This window comes from Schistocerca cancellata, chromosome 2 (assembly GCF_023864275.1).
Source record: "Schistocerca cancellata isolate TAMUIC-IGC-003103 chromosome 2, iqSchCanc2.1, whole genome shotgun sequence".
NCBI classification, from domain to species: domain Eukaryota; kingdom Metazoa; phylum Arthropoda; class Insecta; order Orthoptera; family Acrididae; genus Schistocerca; species Schistocerca cancellata.
Genome location: NC_064627.1, coordinates 753,824,626 through 753,849,811, shown reverse-complemented (window position 1 = coordinate 753,849,811; position 25,186 = coordinate 753,824,626). Strand labels below are relative to the sequence as shown.

Sequence of the window (25,186 nt, the reverse complement as noted above, 5' to 3'; positions counted from 1 at the left end):
TGCCATTATGTATTCTGTCGGCACAAGTTTTGTGTATGTGCATTTCTATTACTCAGTGCCTCTGTCATTTGGCAAGCTGTTACCTTTGCTCCTATATATTTACATTGTGTCAGAACTTTCCATTGACATATTTATATCACCACATGGCTCCCTTCTGTGCTAAATATCGTGTTACTTGTTGTTTGTTACTGTTTCACATCATGCACCACCTTTATACCTCTTTCGTTGTCCATCTGTATCTTTCCCTACATTTTCTTTTTCATCTTTTTAAGACCTCTAAGTGTGCATCACATTTGCACAGACAGATTATAGTATGTAGACAGGAGATTTGAACAGATGTGCAATGTACTCAAACCTATAAGTTGGAGGTTTGAGAAAATTTGCTCAAATCTACACAGACAAAATCATTGGCTGTGGACAGGAGATCATCACAAATATTGTGCACAAAATGTGTTTTGAGTCAGCTGTTTGTTCAGTATCGATGTGCTTCAGTGCTGTAGGGAGTTCATTGCTGAATTCATTGAAATTCTTTTTTATAGTTACGGACTGCAGCAAAATTACTAGTTCTGTGCCAGCTAGAAATCTGCGTTATTATGTTGACCTGTATAAAAAACTGCTAACATAAATTTGACTCAGTACTGCCTTATGGTATAATCTTTCGAGGCAGTGTCAGTAAAAGGAAAAAAGTTTTTATTCTACAGAAAAGTGCAGTCAGAAGTTGATAAAGGTTGTTTCGCAGCAGTGTCTTCAGGGTCATACGTACTCTTATACTTGTGTGTTGTTACATTTCCCCCTAATCAAATATGTGGTTCATGAAAAGAGGGAACCAGAGGTAATACATACACTTCACTATCACTGTATTGATAGTAAAATTTTCCATATAGATTATGAGTCTCTAACTTGTGAAAAAGTTTGTTACAGGTTGCTGGTAGACTTGAGGCATGGGACTGAAAATCCACAGATACTCGGAATCAAAGTAAAAGATGTGCCATTGACCACTCCCATAATTTATTAGAATATATGGAGTTCCAAATAAATTTAAAAGAGTGAAAATATTATGTGTAACATCTTGCAATTAATGTGTGATTTAATTTAGATGATGTAACTTACCAAATGAAAGCGTTGGTATGTTCATAGACACACAAACACACACACAAAATTCAAGCTTTCGCAACCGAAGGTTGCTTCATCAGGACAGAGGTAAGGAGAGGGAAAGACAAAAGAATGTGGGTTTTAAGGGAGAGGGTAAGGAGTCATTCCAACCCCGGGAGCGGAAAGACTTACCTTAGGGGGGAAAAAAGGACAGGTATACACTCGCGCTCACACACATATCCATCCGCACATATACAGACACAAGCAGACATGTGTAAAGGCAAAGAGTTTGGGCAGAGATGTCAGTCGAGGCGGAAGTACAGAGGCAAAGATGTTGTTGAATGACAGGTGAGGTATGAGCAGCGGCAACTTGAAATTAACGGAGGTTGAGGCGTGGTGGGTAACGGGAAGAGACGATATATTGAAGGGCAAGTTCCCATCTCCAGAGTTCTGATAGGCTGGTGTTAGTGGGAAGTATCCAGATAACCCGGACGGTGTAACACTGTGCCAAGGTGTGCTGGCCGTGCACCAAGGCATGTTTAGCCACAGGGTGATCCTCATTACCAACAAACACTGTCTGCCTGTGTCCGTTCATGCAAATGGACAGTTTGTTGCTGGTCATTCCCACATAGAAAGCTTCACAGTGTAGGCAGGTCAGTTGGTAAATCACGTGGGTGCTTTCACACGTGGCTCTGCCTTTGATCGTGTACACCTTCCAGGTTACAGGACTGGAGTAGGTGGTGATGGGAGGGTGCATGGAACAGGTTTTACACCGGGGGCGGTTACAAGGGTAGGAGCCAGAGGGTAGAGAGAGAGAGAGAGAGAGAGAGAGAGAGAGAGAGAGAGAGAGAGAGAGAGTGTGTGTGTGTGTGTGTGTGTGTATATCGGGTATTATTACATTCAATGCTTGTTTGGACTTCGCTGTCGAAAATTCTAAATCCTTGTAATTTCTTCCTAACACCAGGAAAAGCAGTGTTGCTATCAGCCATTCTTGGAGTGAAATTATGAGTAGTAAGTGTATTAAACTATGTTTCCATGTCACTTCACAAATAATTTCACCAAATCATTGGGTACAATTGCCAGTAGCGGCTCTCACTTTTTGTGCAGATTCTGGGTCACAGTATTACGTTAAACTATAATTAAGGATAAATGTAACAGTCATGTTATCTATTAATGACTGCTTCATTCTGAACTGGAAACATGCACAGAGTGATTTCCATGACACTGTTTGCTAGAATTACAGTTAAGAATGTAATCCTCAAATTATTTGGTGTATCAAAATCAGCACCCATGCAAATTTGTGGCTATCAATAGTTTTACCTTTTTATCCTTTCAGGTTTTAGTGTGGAAGACTAACTTTGACAAAGAAGAAGTCCTCCGAGAAAATCTGAAGCATTCTTCTCATTCATCAATAAAAGAATCATCAACAGCATTCAACGATCCAATAAAATTTTCTGCAGTTGATGCACGGAAGAGTGTTCGTCAAAATGTGGGGCCAGATGTTCCTGTAAGTATTAAGTGTGAGTCCTCCTTTTCACTTCTTAAGAAATAATTTCAGTTTTAAAAACTGATACTTTAATAGCTTTCATTTGTAAAGCTCATGTATGAGTAACTTTCTATAACAGCACACTAAAACTTGTACTGCATGTCATTGGATTTTCAGAAGCAATTCATTTGAAAGTTAAGGTGGCAGAATGTCCAGATTAACCAGCTTCATTAAGTATCTCTCTGTTGGACAACTTAATCAGTTTTTTTTATTTTTTCCATTGTAATTAATTAGGGAACGACCAGATGAAAAAGATTTGTTTTAGAAAAAAATGGCAGATATTCACTTACTTTGAACATAAAACAATGTAAATATCTGTCCATAAAAAATTAATAAAAATAACATATCTTGTAATACACATATGCATGTGGTTAAGAAAAGCTTTGAGCTTACCGTATTTACTCGAATCTAGGCCGCACTTTTTTTCCGGTTTCTGTAATCCAAAAAACCGCCTGCGGCTTAGAATCGAGTGCAAAGTAAGTGGAAGTTCTGAAAAATGTTGGTAGGTGCCGCCACAACTAACTTCTGCCTTCAAATATGTGTAGCGCTACACGGGCATGCTTTGCAGGCACAAAGATAAATACTGGCGCCAAAACCTCTGCATCAGTAAAAAAAATTTAAAAAAGGTGGAAGACGAGCTTTTTTCTCCGCCCCAAGTTTCGAACCACTGCATTTTCGTACATTATCCGAAGAAGTAAATACAAATTCCATATTGTTCATCTTCGAATGTAGCAGCATTTCAATGTACTACGAAAATCCGACTGGCAAGACTGTTTGGGATGTTTGTCAATATGGCCAACTCTACGTTCTGAATTTTTTCCTACCTGTCAGAAGAGATGGCTGCTAATAGGAACTTTTATGAATTGTGAATCACACGCAGTATTCTCTTCAGCATAAGAATAATACGAATATAAACATTTTGCCATGTATTCTTTCGTGTTTGCTGCTATCTCTTAAATCCTGTCTGCCTAATAAACTACGAAACTAGATTGAGACAACAACAAATGCGGTAGAATATACATATCATGTAATGTTTATATTCGTATTATACTTATGCCTAATAGTGATACAGTCAGAATTGAAGCACGACAATTGACTAGATTTTTAAATCTAAGATGACTAATTTCTGTGCAGAATATAATGTACTAAAGAGGCGTCTGCAAAGATTTTCAAACGGAGAAAAATTTTCGCTAAACTCTCGTTCAGAACATCTTCTATCATACGCAGCCTATTATTTGGTTCTTGTTGATCATTGCCAAAGAAAGCAGCAGTGTAAGTAACAACAAATAGCAGTCTCTTGCCATTGTTTCGATAATGAATAATGAGACGATTCCTCTCTCTCTCTCTCTCTCTCTCTCTCTCTCTCTCTCTCTCTCTCTCTCTTTTTTTTTTTTTTTTTTTTTTTTTTTTTTAATGAGCAGTGGTAGCGTGCGCAAAAGCAAGCCATGCCGCGAACGGTGACAGGTCGTAAACACTCATTATCAGAATGCGACAAACAATGCATGACAGTACAGTAATGCATTTTCAGCTTAGAGTGACGTAAACACCTATAACAAAGAGAACGGCACTTATCAGATCAAAGAAAAATAAGCAATCAATTCAAACCAGACGAAGCATGTGAAAAACGAAGGGTACCCGTATAAATACGGACGGAGCGACTGACGCATAGCAATGGCTACCTAGTGCAGCTAAACTGCTAAGCTTACGACTCAAACCAAACTACTGTAGCTGTATCGTCATTTATTCAACCTAAATTGTGTCTCATATTACAATGGACCAACTTTGTTTCGATTTGGAGGTGTGGCCTAAAACTTTTCTCACCACTTGAATTTCGAGTCTCAGACTTCAGGTGCGGCTTAGATTTGGGCAAATTTTTTTCCTTGATTTCGAGTCTCATTTTTCAGGTGCGGCTTAGATTTGAGTGCGGCTTAGATTCGAGTAAATACGGGTAGATTTGGTGGGGGGGGGATATGCAAACGTATAACTACGGTTTATATGCATTTTCGGTAACATCATCAATGGGTGTTACCTACTGCAATCTCTTCTTTTGCCTCTTCCTTCATCCGTTTGAGTGACCAGTGTACGAGGGCAAATCAGAAAGCCTTTGCCCCCTCTTTTTCTCTTTCTTCTTCTTATTTTTTATAGCCAAATTACAGATGTAAATGTGAAGTCAACACATCCAGTCCCAGCACTGGACCTTTCTTGGTTCATGCTGACATTATCTGGCAGTTGTGCTTCACATGTCCACGGCATTAGAGCAACGAAGTGTGATTCGTTTTTTATGGAGCAAGAGATGAATGCCCATCGAGATCTACAGGAAAAAGCAACCCATATATGGAGAAAACTGTCTTGCTTTGAGAACTGTGGGGTGATGGTGTTGTGAGTTCAACAAAGACTATGAAGTCTTGCATGACAATGTGTAGTCGGAGAGGCCGTATTTGTTGCTGACTGATGACAACAGTTCTTGCATGGATGCAATAGTGAAAGAATACTGGTGTGTGCACATCATGGCCATTTCCTGGGAGCTTGGCATATCGTATGGGAGTGCTTAAGTCATTGTTCATAGGTCCTTAGGGTATCAGAAGGGTTCATGCTGGTGGGGATGTAAGTAGTTGGATGACATGATGAAAGGCAAGTGAATGGTGTCTTCATTGAATTGTCTGAAATGGTACTCCAAGGAGGGTGAAGGTTTCCTGGACCATATTGTTACTTGCAGTGAAATGTGGGTACTGCATTTCAAGCTCGGATCCAAACAGCAGCACATGGTGTACAAAGATCCAGGTGTGCCTGTGACAAAAAAAATCCGTTCAGCACCACCTTTTGGGAAAATGATGTTAAACACCTTCTGGGATAGCTGTGGACCATGCTGGATTTCATGCCACGAGGTGCAACCATCAATGCTGACTGTTATTATTTCAAATTGTCACATCTGAGGGCTGCCATCAGGTGAAGGCACCAAGGAATTCGCGATATGGACAACGTGATTCTGTTTGATGACAGTGTGAGACCACATGTAGCAATTGGAACTACCAAAAAGCTCTGGGCATTTCACTGGGAGATTCTGGACCACCCATCGTACAGTCCAGACCTTGCCTTCTAGTGATTTAAACATTTTTCAGACTGCTGAAGGGGCTACTGGCAGGACAGTGGTTCACAAGTAATAATGAAGCCAAGACAGCAGTCCAACTGTGGTTCCATATTCAGCTGGACAAATTCTACTGCAGTGGCACCTCAAATTTAGTGCTGCAATGGGACAAATGTGTGAACCAATGTGGGGACTATGTGGAAAAATAGTGGAATGTACATAGAATAGGATGTATATTAATCATTCCAGTATCTACCTTACTTTGCCTAATAAAAATAGGGCAAAGACTTTTTGACTTGCCCTCGTATTTGTCTATGTAAGAAGCTGTTATTACAAAAAAGAACTGAAAATGTGTTACTCAGCAAAGTAAACTGAAGATCTGGCGAGGGTGGCAGCACCACCATGTTTTAAGCCTCAGAAACAGGGAGGTGGGGTAGTAATAATATGTAATCCAGTATTCTTACAAGGAAGGACTGTTACATGATACTTCTCTATGTATGCCACCAAATCCATTGCCCATTTAGAATATGATGAGGAATAGGATGTACAGTATATTCGTCTTAACTTGTGCTACTCATTACCTCAGCAGACAGTAACCATCCACGGTGATGTTGCTGTCAATGTCACTGTATCTTATCAATTTGTAGACTGCAATTTCAGTTGCGGTTACCAATGATGACAGTTTTGTTGCCCACTGATCATCTTTCCTCCAGAAATAGCAAACACATTTTAGCTCGATATGTGGCTTTTCTCCAGTCTTTTGGTGACACATTAAGAGTGATGACAATGAATCTGAAGGATGCATAAAATCAACAATATTATTCTGTTATATTTAAAAATAAAACACTGCACCCCCCTGCGGGTTCGGGGGTTAGAATAGGCCCGCGGTATTCCTGCCTGTCGTAAGAGGCGACTAAAAGGAGTCTCAAACTTTTCGGCGTTATGTGATGGTCCCCTGTTGGGTTTGACCTCCATCTCTCAAAATTTTTTCCGAAGAGCGAGCCGATTGGGGAAGGGCACCTTACTTGGTGCATTGTGTCCATCTTGCGTTGAGATCTTTCACCAGCTTATTCGTTGTTGCATTGCAGTCCTGCCTGCTCTCCATCTATTGGGCATGGATACGATCCTGCGTGCAGTTTCTGCCGTGCAATGTGCAATGCCACTTTCCCACGCCCGGGTTTCCGGGTTCGATTCCCGGCGGGGTCAGGGATTTTCTCTGCCTCGTGATGGCTGGGTGTTGTGTGCTGTCCTTAGGTTAGTTAGGTTTAAGTAGTTCTAAGTTCTAGGGGACTTATGACCATAGATGTTAAGTCCCATAGTGCTCAGAGCCATTTGAGAATGCCACTTTCTGCACTAACGGTGACCATGGACTACATGTCACCTAAAATCCAGCACGGTAGCCAGTCTGTTGTGGTGGGGCTGCCATGTACCCTGTAGGTTGTAGCCCCCTGACAACACAGGGTTCGCTCTGCTGATGCCTGCGCCGTTTACTCCCCATGTATACCAAGGAGTAGATGCCCATCTCCCTGGGGCATCAGGACTCCCGGCAATGGCCATCCTGCCAGGTGGCCCTTGCTGTGGCTGGGTGGCGCCCATGAGGAGGGCCCTTGGTCGGAGTAGGTGGCATCAGGGTGGATGACATGCAATGAAGCGTGGCACCACCAGCAGTCTCTAAGTGTTCGAGGGCTCATTTTAAAGGTAACGTTTATGACCCCAAATCGTTCCCCTCCCTGGCCACACCATGGGAGGAATGAAAGGCAATGAATGACAGTGAATCGTATTCGCCGAGGTATCTCATCTGTACCAGAGCTGACGGGGAATCCTTTCTATCCGTGAAGCCTCAGTTCTTTGTAGAGCATTTAGAGGACAAATTCGGGGAGGTGGAGGGCTTGTCCAAAATGCGGTCCAGTTCGGTATTGATAAAAACCGCATACTCTGCCCAGTCACGGGCCTTGCTCGCTTGTAATAAGCTGGGGGATTTTTCCGTTACTGTCACGCTCCATAAAAGGGCATTATTTTCCACAGGGATCTCCTTTTACAGTCCGATGACGAGCTGCGCACCAACTTAGAGCGACGAGGTGTCCATTTCGTCAGGCGCGTCAACCGGGGTCCGAGGGATCATCAAGTTGCCCCGGTGCGTTCATCTTGGCCTTCGAGGGTAACACATTACCTGAGAAGGTCAAGGTGATGGTCTGCCGTTGTGATGTCAAACCCTATATCCCTCCCCCGATGCGGTGCTTCAAGTGTTGGAAGTTCGGCCATATGTCTTCTCGCTGTGCTTCCACCCTCATCTGTCGCGATTGTGGTCGACCATCCCATCCTGATACTCCATGTGCCCCGCCTCCCATCTGTGTCAACTGCGGGGAGCACCATCCCCCTTGCTCACCAGATTGTAAGATTCTCCAGAAGGAGCGGAAAATAATGGAATACAAGACCCTGGATAGGCTGACCTACACTGAGGCTAAGCGTAAGTTTGAACGACTGCATCCAGTATGCATGACGCCCACTTATGCTGCCACTGTCACTCCTGTTACAGTTCCCATAGCTGCACCACACTCCATTAGCTCTCAGAGCCAGAGAACCACACCTGCCCCCTTGATGGTGGGGGGGGCACTTCACTCTCTGTTGCTCCTGCTCCATCTACTTCAGGAGCAACGCCCCCCCCCCCCCCCCCCCCAACCATCGGGGACATCAGTTCCCCCTTCCCAGCCGGAGAAGCATAAGACTTCTTCGGCTCCTCTCGCCAGGAAGGGGTCCCTTGGGGACCTCCCTTCGCAAGTTCCGACGGGTACAAAAGCAGACACCCGCAAGTGGCTCAAACAACCACCGGTCCCTGGTCGTAGGGCCTTACGGTCGTCGTCCGTCCCTGAGACTGACCCAGTGAAGCCCTCCCAGCCTGAACCACTGAAGGCACAGCGAAATAAGCTGAAAAAAAAAGGTACCCGAGAATCCCGACACTGCGGTGGCACCCGTCCCACCGCTTCCTACAAGCTCAGCTTCTGAAGACGAGGTCGAGATTCTGGCGTCTGCTGAAGACCTGGATCTCGCTGGTCCCTCAGACGCCATGGATGTCACTCGTGCGGGTTCTGAATCGGTGGCAGGGAGTGAACAAGAGGCATAAATTGCCTTCCCAGTCCCTTCACACCTTTCTCAGCCATTGACAATATTATCCTCCAGTGGAACTGCAGCGGTTTCTTCCACCATCTAGCTGAGCTCCGACAACTTATCAGCCTTCACCCTTTCTTCTGCATTGCTCTTCAGGAAACTTGGTTTCCAGCAATGCGAACCCCCGCCCTCCGTGGCTATCGGGGTTATTATACGAACCGGGCAGCTTACGAAAGGAGTCTGGTGGCGTCTGCATCTATGTCCTTCACTCTCTTCACAGTGAGTCTGTCCCTCTACAAACACCTTTAGAGGCTGTCGCTGTTCGGGCTGTTACCGTCTGCAGTCTTTACCTTCCACCGGATGGTGATGTCGCGCAGCATGTCCTGGCTGCGCTGATAGCCCAATCGCCGCTACCTTTCTTGTTACTGGGCGACTTCAACACCCACAACCCTCTGTGGGGTGGGTCAGTTGCAACAGGTTGAGGCACCACCATTGAGCATTTATTGGCACAGCTCGATGTTTCCATTTTAAATGATGGTGCCGTCACACTCTTCAGCGTGGCACATGGCATGTACTCCACCATCGATCTGCAGCCCTAGCCTCTTACCTTCTGTCCAATGGAGTGTGCATGACGACCTGTGTGGTAGTGACCTTTTTCCGATCTTTCTGTCGCTGCCACAGCATTACTCTTCTGGGCGCCCTAGCAGATGGGCTATGAATAAGGCTGACTGGGACTTCTTCTCCTCCATTGCCGCTATTGAGCCTCTCTCTAATGAAGCCATTGATGCGGTGGTTCACTCGGTCACCACCAGCATCATTACTGCCGCAGAATCTTCCATTCCCCGTTCTTCTGGTTCCCCTCGGCGGAGGACTGTGCCTTAGTGGTCGCCTGAGATTGCTAAGGCGATTAAAGATCGCCAGCGGGCGCTACAGCGTCACAAGCGACATCCCTCCATTGAACACCTCATCACCTTCAAACGGCTGCGTGCGCGGGCCCGCCGCCTTATCCGCCAACGCAAGCAGGAGTGCCGGGAGCGGTATGTGTCCACTATTGGCCTCCATGTCTCTCCATCGCAGGTCTGGGCCAAGATTAGACGCCTCTATGGCTATCAGACCCCTGTCAGCGTCCCTGTGCTCTCACTGAATGGAGCAGTTAGTACTGACTCCGACGTAATTGCCAACCGCTTGGCAGAGCATTTTGCTCTGAGTTCCGCTTCTGCGAATTACCCGCTGGCCTTCCGCTCCATAAACGTCGGAGCTTTTCCTTTCACACCCACCATCATGAAACCTACAATGTTCCATTCAGTGAGTGGGAATTTCACAGTGCCCTAGCCGCTTGCCCTGATACCGCTCCTGGGCCAGATCGCATCCACTGTCAGATGCTGAAACACCTTTCAGTGGACTGCAAGCGACGCCTCCTCGACCTTTACAACCATCTCTGGGTCGAGGGTGAGTTTCTGTCGCAATGGCGGGAAAGCATTGTCATCCCCGTTTTGAAACATGGCCAGAACCCTTTGGAGGTGGACAGCTACCGCCCCATTAGCCTCACCAATGTTCTTTGCAAGTTGCTAGAAACGATGGTGAGCCGACGGTTGAGTTGGGTACTCGAGTCGCGGGGCCTTCTGGCTCCTGCTCAGGGTGGGTTCCGTAAGGGCCGCTCTGCCGCCAACAATCTGGTGAGCCTGGAGTCAGCCATCCGTATAGCCTTTGCGCGCCATCAGCACCTGGTCGCTGTCTTTTTGGACATTCGGAAGGCATACGATACGACTTGGCGTCATCACATCCTACCTACGCTTCATGGTTGGGGACTTCGGGGTCCACTGCCGATCTTCATTCGAAATTTTCTGTCGCATCGTACCTTCCGCGTGCAAGTCACAGCCTCCCATAGTTCCTCCAAAGTCCTGTAGAATGGTGTGTCACAGGGATCTGTTTTAAGTGTCTGCCTGTTTTTAATAGCCATTAACGGGCTCGCTGCGGCGGTGGGAACGTCTGTCTCAGTGTCCTTGTATGCTGATGACTTCTGCCTTTACTACAGCTCTATTGGCATTGCAGCTGCTGAACGTCAGCTACAGGGCGCTATCCATAAGGCGCAGTCTTGGGCTGTAGCTCATGGGTTCCAGTTTTCGGCAGCCAAGACCTGCGTTATGCATTTCTGCCGGCGATACACTGTCCACCCAGAGCCGCGGATTTATCTTGACGGCGAACTTCTTGCAGTGGTGGAGTCACATAGGTTTTTGGGGGTGGTTTTTGATGCTCGGTTGACTTGGCTGCCTCATATTCGGCAGCTTAAACAGATGTGTTGGCGGCATTTAAATGCTCTGCGATGCTTGAGCCACACCCGCTGGGGCGCCGACCGATCTACCCTGTTACGGCTCTACCAGGCGTTAATCCAGTCCCGTCTGGATTATGGGAGCCTGGCTTATGGCTCAGCATCCCCATCTGCATTGCGGGTGCTGGACCCAATCCTCCACAGTTGGATACACCTTGCCGCTGGTGCTTTCCGGACCAGCCCTGTGGACAGCATACTTGTGGAGGCAGGTGTCCCTCCACTGCGGTTACGACACCAACAATTACTGGCTGCTTATGCTGCCCATGTTTTTAGCTTGCCCGGGCATCCAAATTGTCGTCTCCTGTTCCCGCAGTCAGTCGTCCATCTCCCAGAACGTCGGCGCCAGTCGGGTTGTCCGATCGCCGTCCGCGTCAGAGAGCTTCTCTCCGGGCTTGGGGTTTTCCCTGTTCCAACTCCTTTCCGGGCCCCTCTGCATACACCCCCGTGGTGTGTGCCTTGCCCTTGCCTTCGGCTCGAATTGGCACAGGGCCCGAAGGACTCAGTCCCTCCGGAGGCCTTCCACCGCCACTTTTATTCAATCCTAGCCACGTATCAGGGCTCTGGCATTGTCTACACTGATGGTTCGATGGTTGCTGCTCGGGTCGATTATGCTGTAATTCTAGGGGACCATTACGTACAACGATCCTTGCCGGCTGGCTGCAGCGTTTTTACTGCTGAGCTGGTCGCCATCTTTCGTGCCCTAGAGTATATCCGCTGCTGCTCAGGTGAGTCCTTCGTTATCTGTAGTGACTCCCTGAGCAGTTTATGAGCTATCGACCAGTGTTTCCCTCGCTCTCGTCTGGTGATGGCTGTCCAGGAGTCCCTGCATACTCTTGCCCGTTGCGGCCGATCTGTGCTCTTTATGTGGACCCCATGCCATATTGGGATACCCGGCAATGAAAATGTTGATTGAGTGGCGAAAGAGGCCACCAATAAACCATCTCTGGACATTGGCCTCCCGGAGACTGATTTGCGAGCAGTCTTACGCCGCAAAGTTTTCGCGCTATGGGCCGATGAGTGGCGCGGTCTGACCATCCCTAACAAACTCCGTGCCGTCAAGGAGACGACGACTGTGTGGCGCTCTTCCTTGCGAGTCTCTCGCAAGGAGTCTGTTGTCCTCTGCCGACTGCGCATTGGGCACACTCGGCTGATGCACGGCCACTTATTGCGGCATGAGGACCCACCTCTATGTCGCTGTGGCTCGGCATTGACAGTGGTCCACATTTTATTGGACTGTCCACTTTTAGCTGTGCTCAGGCAGACATTTGTGCTGCCTGACACGCTCCCTGCCCTTTTAATAGATGACTCTGCCGTGGTGGAATTAGTTTTGCGTTTTATTTGGGCAGGGGTTTTTTATCATTTAATCTGAGTGTTTATGTTTTTTTTAGTGTTGATTCTGGCTTTTGGCCTCTGATTTTAAACTGAGTTTTTAATGTGTTCTTGGTGGTTGGCTTTTCCTTTTTTTTCTCTATGGTCCGCCAACCACCGTCACACTGTGTGTGATTTTAATTTGTTTTGTCTGATCTCTGTCGGAGTATTTCTTGTCCTGTGTCATCTGCCGTCTTTCCTGTTATTCGTTTTTTATTCTCTTTGGGTAGTTTTAGTTTTTTGGAAAAAGGGACCGATGACCGTAGCAGTCTGGTCCCTTTAATCCCACAAACCAACCAACCAAAACACTGCACCAGTTACCTTTTTTCCTCAGGCATAGCATGTTGTGTTTTAGGAATTTATTCCCATTATCAAATTCAGCTATTTAAGTTGGCATTTTATGTGATGTCTGCATGTACGTTGTTCTGCCTCTAATGCCCTGTTGTTGTTTTTGTGTTTTTTAGGTACTATGCCTACTTCGTTGTGCAGAAATTCACATACACGCAAGTCGTCACTCATACTGCTTGTGTACATGAAACAAACTTTGTGAGTGATGCTTTGCATGTATGTGATATTCGGGGAGGAGGCACAGAACCTTAAAACCATAAAAACATAACTGCAGGGTAAGAGAGGCAAAACAACATATATGCAGATATCACATAAAAAAACCATTGTAAATTTGCAGACAGGCATGATTAAAAGACACTCACATGTAGCTTTTGGCCACAGTCTTCATCAGTAAACACACACACACACACACACACACACACACACACACACACACACACACACACACAAAGCAAGCACACCTCACTGATACACGACCATCATCAACTCCAGTATCCCGGGTCAGAATGCAACATCACGTGGGATGCAAGCAGCCATATGTAGCGGGTGGAGAAGAGGAAGGAACAGTAGTGTACGGGTGAGCAGAGAGACGAAAGTTGTCTGGTGGAGTGTACAGGGACTAGACTTCAACAGGTGCAATGTCAAGAGGTTGTGGGGCAGGGAGGTGGGGAAAAAAAGGAACAAAAAATGAGAAGAGTGGGGAAAGATGTGGATGCATTGGAAGAGAGCTGCAAATAAACAGGGTCGTAGACGAGAATGGGGAGGAGATGATAGGACATCGGGGATGGAACTGTTGGGTGGAGGGTGTGGGGACAGTATGTTACCACAGGTTGAGGCCAGGATAATGCAACATATTATCTGCTCCCTTAATTATCCTGGCCTAAACCTATGGTAACATACTATCCCCACACCTTCCATCCAACAGTTCCATCCCCGACATCCTGTCATCTCCTCCCCATTCTCGTCTCCCACTCTGTTTATTTGCAGCCCTCTGCCAAGGCATCTGCCCATCTTTACTCTCTCCTCTCCTTTTTCCCCCATCTTCCTCCCTGCCCCACAACCTCCTGAAGCTGTGCCTGTTGGAGTCTGGTCCCTGCACACTCCTCCCTCCCCACCTGTACACTACTGTCTCTTCCCCTTCCCCACCCCTTCCAGATTGCTGCTTGCATCCCACTTGATGTTGCGTTATGGCCCAAGATGCTGGAGAAGGCAGTCGTGTGTGTGTGTGTGTGTGTGTGTGTGTGTGTGTGTGTGTGTGTGTGTGTGTGTGTGTGTGTGTGTGTTATACCACAGGTTGAGGCCAGGATAATGCAACACATTCTCCGCTCCCGTAATTATCCTGGCCTAAACCTATGGTAACATAATGTCCCCCACACCTTCCATGATTAAAAGACACACATGTAGCTTTCGGCCCCAGCCTTCATCAGTAATTACATGATGAAGGCTGGGGCCAAAAGCAACATGTGTGTGTCTTTTAATCGGCCTTGTCTGCAACTTGACGTGTCTCCTTTACAGTAAGCAGCCACCTATCCCCCAATAATGGAATTGACTTTTTGAGACCAAGTGTACAATCATGTAGGTTAAGAGCCCAAGTATGACACCCTGCAGCCATTCAGCCTCGTGTGTCATTGTTTACAAGAAATTAGCCCAAAAAAAATGGAATTTTGCGTGATAGTAACATTAAAAAAGTTACATTACACAGTCTGATTGTGTGGTGTAGTGGATAGGATAATAGTTTCATTTGCAGGAGGTTGTGGGTTCAAATCTTGTCAGATACAGTTAATTTTTTTTATTATTTTTAAATCTTTATCGAAATGGCTTTGATCATTGTTTTTATTCAATTAATTGTTTTAACTGTAAACATTATTTATTCACCATGTGAACTTTTTAATTTGTTTCATTCTTCCTTTATATCATTCTTTTCCCAATCATAATTTTAGTGAATATGAATTTAATTATGTTTATCTATTATAATATTCAATTATTTGAAAATTCCTATCTTAACAGTTAAAAAACAAAAGGCAACATAATCTATGTATGTTGACTGTGCGGTGATGTGAAAAATGTATTTTTCATTACCAGATGCAATTTATTTGCATGGTAACCGCCATAAAAGATTCAAGACGTAAGCTAAATATCAATTGCACTATAGACAAAGAAAACAGTTGAACATTTAAATGAAAGAAGGGTTTATAAGTAAAACAAAATTCAAGCAAAATGTGAAATAGATATAATGAATGCAATAATGTGGACAAAAAGCAGGGTGATAAAAGAAATTAAATCAAAATTAAGACACAAAATTAATTAGAAACACATGAACAGAGATTTCAAGTGGAAAAAGAATGATAGGAAGAGCAATGAGAGCAAATGAAGAAGTTTATATGATTAAAATTATGTAACAAAGGACTGGAAATAAAAAATACATTTAAATGATTTAATTGAATAAAAATGATTGGTCACTTCGATAAATATTTAAAAATAAAAAGTTACTGCACTTGACAAGGTTCGAACCCATAACCTCCTGCATGTGAAGCTATCATCCTATCCATTGTACCACACAACCTACATTGCACAGCTTTTTTAATGCTATTGAGTGTCATACAAAGTTCCGAATTTTTTTTTTCATTAATTACTTGCAAACGAGGGTCCACCAGGGTGAATGGCTGCAGTGTGTGATACCTGGGATTTTAACCTACATAACCACATAGATGGCTTTAAAAAGTTTATCCCACCACTGAGAACCTTCTCCTAATTAGTGCCATACTATAGTTCCTAAGGTTTTGGCTTTAATCTCGATTCAATCCTAGGATTTTTCTCTCTCTTCATTTCTTTCACTTCCAGCCATTTGTTAATGTGAAAAAGGCTGAGTTACCCTGTGGTTCAGAATCCACATTAAGTGGATAACTGGTAGAGTCAATCAGTTCAAAGGTCAAAAGAAGGCAATGGCATACCCCTCTCTAAAAACACTATGCCTAGTAAAATGTTTTTGAACTAACCTTTGGATTAATGACCGCTTTACATTAGCTTTTGCCTTTCCCTGCATGTGGCGTGAAAGTTCGGGATCAGTTACATCCATTTCTATATACCTTCTGTAATTGTATATAAACATTTGTGTAGCCTACTTTAATAATAGTGCAGGCTGCAAAAATATTTGTAAGGACTTTACTTACTGGTGAGAACCTAATCGTGTATGTCTTGTACTTGCCCCACTGTTTGTTCCAATAGTTGCACATAACAAAATACCATGTTTTCAGATGGCTAATATATTAGCCAGTGACTATATACTCATATATGGCATTTCTACAGGGAAGTCTTGTTTATAAAGTAAGAGTTCAAATGTCTCAGACACCAGTAGGAACACTTTATGCCTGAATTCCCTGTTAAAGATCTGTGGTATATCTTTAAATTATCCTCAACAGGTAGATAATATATACAGACTATCTGATCATGTGTATTCAGACACCTCTCTGTGGGCACTGATGTGATATGTGTCCACCCTTTGCCTTTATGATGGCTTGATCTCTGCTAAGTATACTTTCACTGGTGTGTCTGAATGTCTGTCCATTTTTCCTCAAGAGCTGAAGCACAGCCGATGTGATGCTGGTCACTGTGTGTAATAAGAGGGTAGGTTGAAAAGTTTTTGTTATGGTATAGAAAGAAATAACTTACCTCAGTGAAACACTTTTCTATTCTTAAATGTAGTCTCCCTGTACACTAATGCACTCAGGCCAGTGATATTCTGATGCCTTTATCGCATCTCACCTTCAAAATGCTCGTCAACATCGTCTGCCAGTTCTTCATTTGAAGAGAATCTCCATTCATGTATTTTTTCCATGGCAACAACACTGGTGTGTGAGTGCTCATTATGTTGACAAAAGATGACTTTTGTGCTTGCCGAACCTGGCCTTATGTCACATAGCTTTTGGTGTAGATGATCCAGGAGGTTAGAATAGTATTGCAACATAGTTGCAGAATGAAATTTTCACTCTGCTGCAGAGTGTGCGCTGATACGAAAGTTCCTGGCAGATTAAAACTGTGTGCTGGACTCGAAATCAGGACCTTTGCCCTTTGCGGGCAAGTGCTGGCTATCCAAGCATGACTCGCAACCTGTCTTCACAGCATCAGTTCTGCCAGCAACATAATTGTTTGACCAGTGGAAAGATAATCTATCTACAGCATCCTTTTTGCATCCCAGAAAACTGACACTATGATCTTTCTGGTCCACCGAATTGTCTTTAATTTCTTTGGTGGTGGTCAGTTGACGTGTTTCCACTGCTTTGATTTTTTTGTCTCTGGAGTGTAGTATTGGACCCAAGTTTTATATGTGGTCACAGACCAGTGCAAAAAATCATGTTTGGTGCTCTGAGAATGGTTGAAGGTTGTTCATATTGCCATTCTGCTTGAATTTTTTTCCCCTCCCCCACACAGTTCACTACAGAGGGACATCCCCACCACAGGTATCTACCAACAGCACCAACACATCACATGTTTGTTTATAAAAGATGATAAATTATTGCGCAGGAACCTCTGCGATTGCATCTGATGGTGATTTCGTGAACTTTTCAAACTACCCTCGTGTCTCATGAGTAGCATTTTATGATCTGCAGTACCAGTAATCTCTGTTCTTGGTAACGTAAGAATCCGGAGGCACCATGCACGCCCCGTTTGAATATTTGCTGCCCTTCTTTCAATCACTACACTAAGAAGAGCTGAAAGGAACCCGTGTATTCCATAGTGTAAATGACTAAGTATTAATACATTCTAATAGTTAGTGAGAAAATAACCTTATCATTTCTGTGCCTAAATCTTAATCAGAGAAATTTTATTTTTCATGACTAAGTAACGGGGAAAAGTATTATAATGTGTAATGTATTTGTGTGTCTATTTGATGATGCAGTTCATTGAAACAATGATCTCGCATTTTATTTTTGCAGATGTCAAACCTGCATCTTTGCAGTTTCTTTCAAAGATTTAATTTTATTATGGATTACATGTCTCATTGTTATAAGTCATCAGATAGTGCAAATAAATAATTAAATCCCTTTACAGTACACATAATATGGTGTCTGCAATGAAGGCAGCCTTCTGACTCACCAATGTTATTCTTTTGAGTTTAGATTTGGGCTCTGGGCAGGCCAGTCCATTTCAGAAATTTCATTGTCTACAAACCATTGCCTCAAATATTCTACTTTATGACAGAGTGCACTGTCATGCTGATACTGTCATGCTGATACTGTCATGCTGATACAGTCAGTCATTGTCTCTGAACTGTTTATCTGCTGTAGACAGTACATAATTCTGTAAAATGATGGTTCAAATGGCTCTAAGCACTATGGGACTTGACCTCAGATGTTATCAGTCCCCTAGACTTAGAACTACTTAAACCCAACTAACCCCTAAGGACATTACACACATCCACACCTGAGGCAGGATTCGAACCTGCGGCCGTAGCAGGCATGCGGTTCCGGACTGAAGCGCCTAGAACTGCACGGCCACAGCAGCCAGCCCTGTAAAATGAGTCCAAATCCTTCTGCATTTAGTGTTTTCTTAATTGCAGTGATGGGGCCTCATCCTAACCACGGAAAACTCCATCTCCTCCATACTTCACTGTTGGCTCTACACATGATGGCAGGGTTTTGCCAAACCCAAATCACCCATGTGGTTCATCACTCCAAATCACTTGCTTCCAGCTATCGACTGTCCAGTGACATCTCTTTAAACCACCTCAAGCGTCACTTGGCATTGACTACAGAAATGTGTGGCTTATGAGGGCCTGCTTGACCATTGTACCCCATTCTTTTTAACTCCCGGTTAAGTCATTGTGGCTAGCAGGACTGCTGCTAGCTCTTTGGAGCTCATGAGGGATACCTATTGCTGATTTAATGTGACATTCTACAACCACCCTCTGCAATGTTTGATGGTCCCTTTTCGTCAGTTCATGAGATTTGTCTTGTCTTGGTTTAGCTGTGGTTGTTTCTTTGTGTTTCCACTTCACAATCACAACAGTGAACTTGGGCGGCTTTAGGCAGTTTTAAATATCTGTGATGGCTTTGTTCTTTGTGTTGACATCCATTGATTAGTCCACGTTCGAAGTCACTGAGCTCTCCTGATCAACCCATTCTGCTGTGACTGCATCTCTACTAACAACACAGTACTCCTTGCCTCCTTTTATATTGATGGGCCTGCATCTTGTGACATATAGTGTATGTATATTGTAGAGAAACGAAGTGAGGTTCTACTTTAATTTTATTTCTAACTGATTTTCCAACACATCAAAGGCGCAAATAATGTTTTTCAACTTGAGATTCCATTTGGATTAATCACTGCCTGCTTCTGTGCACTACACCTCTCAACTTGAACTGTTACACCTACATCACTGAAGCTATTGTCAGATGTTTCTGTGTGAGAAATATGAGTGGTTAGCAGTTCCACAATGTTTTCATCCTTCAGAGATACAAGCACATACCTCAAGGTCTTGATCTGATTCCTTTATGACTTGAACTTGTCAAAGCTTTTGTAACCACTGGATGATTGATTATAAATATGCCCAGCTACCAGAACATATCTGGAAAAATGGTTTGATGAGTGCTTTTGTAAGAGATTCAATTACCATAATAAAATTTTTTCAAAAGGAGTAAAAAATTGATCCATATTTCAAAATTTTGTTTATTTTAAACAGACAAGTACAAATGGAGCTGGTAGACATTTTCGTAGCAACTGTGTATTATAATGGTGCCATCAATTGGAAGGTAAAGTAATTTGACCCAACTGAGTTATTAGAATATAAAATGGAACTGAACAGTGCATTGTATTCCAGCTGAAATGATAATTTTTTTTAAAAAAAATGTGTTAATCTTTTTCCTGTTTCAAAACCTTTAGTTAATGTGCTTAATATATATTATTAATTGTGAAATGCTGTTGGCAGGTGAGCACAGTACGATCAACAAGGTGCAACAATGCTAATGGTGATGGAGATGGAGAGTATGCTCATATAAATGGTAATTGGTCAGAAACAGCCACGGTTGCATCTAAAATCTACAGTGAGAATCCAAAAGAATCTGAATGCAAGAGTATGGATACAACTATAGTAAATACACTGGAACGTCTATGTGACCAGATAGATGCTTTACGTTCAGCAGTTGAGTGCATGGAAGAAAGACTCACTAATGTTGAGGATCGGCTGCGGGATGTTGTGGATAAAATGAGTCCTACACATGAAACAAGTCTGAAGAAGGAAAATTCACGCAACAGTGTTGTCTTCCTTGATTAATTTTATGAGCTGATAAATTTAATTTATTTGCTTTCTGTACTGCACTTGGCTGTGTCACGTCATTGTTTTTGAGGTTATGTTAATTGTGTATGTTAATTTCACTTGAGTTTTTTTGAACTTTCGCTGATGTGAGTTTATGAGAGAAACAGAACTGAATAATTTTTACTGTTCAGGGTGAAAACTTATTATAAAGGCAAGGGTTTTACTGCTCCCTGTAACCATGTTTGGTTGTGTAATTTTTATTATTTATTCATGAATTTTAAATATTCTTTCAAAGCCAAAGCTATTATTTTTAATTCTAGCAAAGCTGGAAATTTGATCTTAACAGAAACATTAAAGAGAACAAAAATGTCAGTCTTTGTTGTTACTTTTTCCGTGATGAGTCTTCTCTCATTGTAGATCAGACACTCATGTGGCCAATTACCCATTTAGACCTCAAAGCATAACCTGTCTTTAAAGATAGGAGTTTCACATGTAATCTGTTTGTGATAATCGTAAACTTTGCTCAAGAAACTACGTAAGCAGCAGAGAGGTGAGGGAATCTGACCAGCTGCTTGAAACAGGCACAAAGATTAACCAATGCAAAAATGGGCTGTAATCTGTTTCACCTCCATGTTCTGCAAGCTAGTATTTTGCACATTATGCTATATCAGCATACCAGCAATTTGTGAAGTAATGAAAAAAAATTAATCCAGGAACTTCTGCAATAATTTAGGGTCTATGCGATGAGCAGTGTGAGCCCACACTTGTTCAGTTTATGCATATAACTGTGACGGCTGGTAGACCTGTCCACGGCACAGTTAAACCACAAGAGCGAATATTGTCCTAATTATAGTTAGGATATTGAACCTCTGTTTACCACAGCCACTTCCTGGCGTGTGCACATAAACTAAATAAAAGTATTGTTACTATGTAGTTTTCAGCTGTAAGAATAACATCCTGTAGTCCATCATTAAAAGTTTGAGTGAGCAAACGAGTGAGTTCCCAATATGTCTACGCAACTATATCACAAGGCACTTTTATAGGCTGTTTTATAAGTTGAATTGCGCTTCTGTTGGATGCATTACAACTATGTGGTGACACAGTGTGCAGATCCTCTGGGCAGCATTTATTTTTAGATAAATGCATTAAAACTATACGGAATACAGAAGATGATTGTCATGTACTGAAACATAACGTTATAGAATAAATTACATTAATGTAGGAACAATTCAGGATTCATATATCTACTACAGATATAGAATCAAATGCATGTTTGTCTGCTATCTTCTCCTGAAACAGTGGATATATTCTGATCGGATTTTGAACACAACATAGTGCAATTTCTCTGTAGAATTTAAGGCTTATTCTTACACTGTTTTTCTGTTAAGGGGTAGAATTTTTCTTTGTAGGACTGTGCTGAGAAACAATAATTCTTGCTACATAAGGGTATTTAAAAAATAATGTGGAATTCGTACAATAGAACCTGGCTAATCTGACCTAGGATTGCCTGACTCCCAGCTTACGCCGATGATCCTGTTTTTCGTGTGTGTTTGCATACAAAGGTCACTGCAATAGATAAGTCTGTTTAATTATGAAATAACTTGTTTCTAACTTGATCATTAAGCGTTACTGTGCATGCACTTGTTTTAAAAATTAGTGACAGTGTTGTTCTTACATATTAAAGTGTGTAAAACCAAATTGTGGTACCAAGTAAAGGTAAACATACAACGCTGACAACAGAACATTGAGCCCAGTGATGTAAGTGAGTCGTTACAGCTGATGTTGACTGCACTGTGGAAGCAGAATTTAACTGCCAACTAGATAATTTACACTATAACTCTAAGAAACAATGAGCATGAGAAAGATGGCAACAATGAAGACAACAAACCTGTCGCTCAAGTGTCGCATACAAATGCTAAAAATATAACACATTAAGTATAGCACTTCATTATATTGAGCAAAGCTCTACGGCTACACCAATAGACATTTTATGGATTAAGAAATGGCGGAACATGCAAAAGAAAATTACAGACTTCTTGTGTTCTGCTCTTTAGCAGAACATTTTTTACCATGTGGTTCCATGTGTTGTAAACAGTTACAGGCAAACCAGTTGCTTCAATGATTACTGTAACAAGGTATGTACAGGTGTTAAATTTTCACTCACAGTTACAATATATTCTGTATGATACACACTTATTTCACACTACAGGCACTACTGTGGATTACATTTGTGTAAGATTTTTTAGTGTTCTAATATTTTCTATTCTTGGTCAATAAGTCCTTACCGTACCTTTTTTGTGTTTCGACCATGCTCCCAGTCCCTTAAAGAGATTAGCAAGGTTCCACTGTAATTTCACATGTAGTATTAGTTGGCTTTGCGCGACTTTTTATCATTGCATTGGTAAGCATATCAGGTATGTATCTGTACAGTGTTAGGCACTTTGGATATTTAGTATTTTGTCAAAAAGTTACAAAGGTTTTTGTAGTAACGACAGTTATTTATTTTGTATGAAAATAGATCAGAGAATTTGCATGAAATTCTGCTATAAGAACAGAATAAAGTGCATCAAACTTTAAGGAATGTGAAATATTGCTTTTGGTAGTCTGCTGTGAGTAAAACAAGTCATATAAGCATTTCAGACAAGGCTGAAGACACTGAAGAAACTGTGCAAAAAATGTAAGAAATGACTATGAAAGGTAGCTGTATCACAATCAAAGAAGTAGCTGATGATTTTGGCATATCAAGTTGGCTCATGTTGTGACATTGTTTTGGGTAAATTTGTTCCAAAATTGTTGAATTCTGAACAAAAGCAGGGGCTCAGGAATTACAAGGTGAAGTCAACAATGGTATGACCTGTTTCAGTATTCCTATTACAGGGGATGAAACTTGAGTTGATGGATATGATGATGACTCTAGGGCTTAGTCGTCCTAGTGGAAATGTTCTGGATAGTTATGACCGAAAGTCGCTCAGAGTGGTCCGATATGAAGGTTATGTCAGTGTTCTTAGATTTAAACGTTATAGTGACCCATGAATTCTTGCTAGCAGGTGAAATGAACAATGAGTAATACTTAGAAGTTAAATGCAGGTTGCATGAAGCAATCCAGGAAAACACAGCTTGGATTTGTGGCGCAGAAACTCATGATCTTCGTACTGCGATAACACACCTTCTTGCACTTCATTGCCTGTTTGTGAATTTCTTGCTAAAAATAATACTGTAATGATGCCCTAGCCTCCATGTGACTATTTTTCAAAAGATAAAGGATAATCTTTTTGAAGGATAGATGAGAGATCTAAAAGCTGTCCCAGAGATAAATTTCCAGAAGGCTTTCGGGAACTGGAAAAAGTGCTGGCAGAAGTGTGTAAAATGTAATGGTCTGACATTTTCTAAGAGTAACATTGTCCGCCCAAGCTTCATCAAGATAAATAACTTTCTGCTTTGATCGCTTAATTACCTTGTTTGAATGAATTATTTGCACCACCAGTCAATTACGTCGATTCCCTCTACCTGAATCTTTCCCTTATTCACATATTTTTCCAGATGAATCCGACTTCACACAGTGGCCTGGGCAAAACATCTTTCTGCCATTAAAAATGATTTTTTTTGTTTTGTTTTACACTATGTTTAAGTTATATAAAAGTCCACCATTTTTGTGAACTATTTTTGTAAATCTGCCTATGATGATGGGTTTCCTCCCAAAATTCTTAGTGCTCTTAATTGATGATCCCAGTAAACCATGTGGTTTATTTTCTAACGTGTCCTGTTGTAAAGCTGACTTTTGTATAAATTATCCTCTGTTTGGGGCTGGCAACATTAGCCACAGGTCATTTTTGTGTCAACTTTTTAATACAAGCTGTAATTACATTAGAGATGATTGGATGCTCTTGACTCTGCAAAAAACCCTCTTCTTTGTATTGTGCACATTTTGGTGGGATGTAGTACACTTATCCATCACTTCAGAATTATTAATTATATCACAAAATATACAAACTGAATTGACTGATTCTGGTAACTAAAATCACATGAACAGAATTGACATAAATCACCACATGCTGCACAATACTGCTGGACAGGAAACAGGCAACTATTTTGGGTGCACCTGGAGGGCAGTTGCAGGGCTGTTCCAGAAAACCACTCCGTCCGCCCCTTGCCAGAGACAGTGAGTCCTGTTAGTTTCGGTGAAAATCAGACCGAAAATGACTTCGTGATAGGTGCTGTATATCGTGAGAGGAACATCAAGCTACTTATTGACACAGGAACACAGACCTCAATGTGGTGTTGCATAGATAACAGGGTAAATTGAAACCGCCACTATTAAAAGTGCGAGGTTTAAACGGAGGAAAGCTGCGTAACTATGGAGAAGTTGACGTAGTAGAATTAATTCTTGGCCAAGGCCAAAATGAAGGTGAAAATAAAGATAAATACACAGCAAGGGTGCAAGTAGTTTCAAATAACAAAACGCGTTATCACGGTGTACTTGGATTTGATTTCTTGTCCACTAACGAGGCAGAGATATTTGTCACAGAAAGAAAGATCAGACTAGGCCGTAGTAACTACAACCTAGGAAATGGTTCTTCAGATCGTACTCAAAGGAGCAGCAATACTGACGTCGTGGGAATGGACAGCCCATACAATGCATTAGTTCAAACCGTCCAAGTCGATGTTCAAATTGATCAGCCTCAGCAAATTCCCAAGGGAGCAGGAAAGACAATCTACATTGAAGTTAAGTCACTCCGATGCAAGGAAGGAACTTTGTTATTAATTGAGCAGTCCGAGAAAAGTGAGTTATTGGATACAATGCATTGTTATGTTGCTAGAAGTGTAGGTGTCGCTACAATGGTGAGACAGAATGTCGCAAATGTCCTGGTTACAATAATGAATATGAGCAATGAGGATGTTGTTTCGCCATGAGGAACGAAAGCTGCTGAAGTGTCGAGCGTAAGTAAAAATGATGTAATACAGATTCCAGATGAGGTAACAAATGTTGCAGTTATAAAAACAGATTTTTGTAACAGTACCGCAATGAGGAGACGAAGTTAATAATGAACCAAAGCGCAAGAT

General features: G+C 42.5%; 1 protein-coding gene across 2 annotated transcripts in view; it reads left to right on the top strand.

Moving 5' to 3' along the window:
* Window positions 1–20,497, top strand: part of LOC126162576 (POC1 centriolar protein homolog A-like) — a 131,887-nt gene extending 111,390 nt beyond the window's left edge. For both annotated transcript variants that reach the window (XM_049919168.1, XM_049919169.1), the window contains 2 exons: window positions 2,429–2,599; window positions 19,799–20,497. In XM_049919168.1, coding sequence (XP_049775125.1) covers window positions 2,429–2,599; window positions 19,799–20,143 — 516 coding nt within the window. In that variant the 3' untranslated portion in view covers window positions 20,144–20,497. The remainder of the gene's footprint in view (window positions 1–2,428; window positions 2,600–19,798) is intronic.
* Window positions 20,498–25,186: the final 4,689 nt, after the last annotated feature.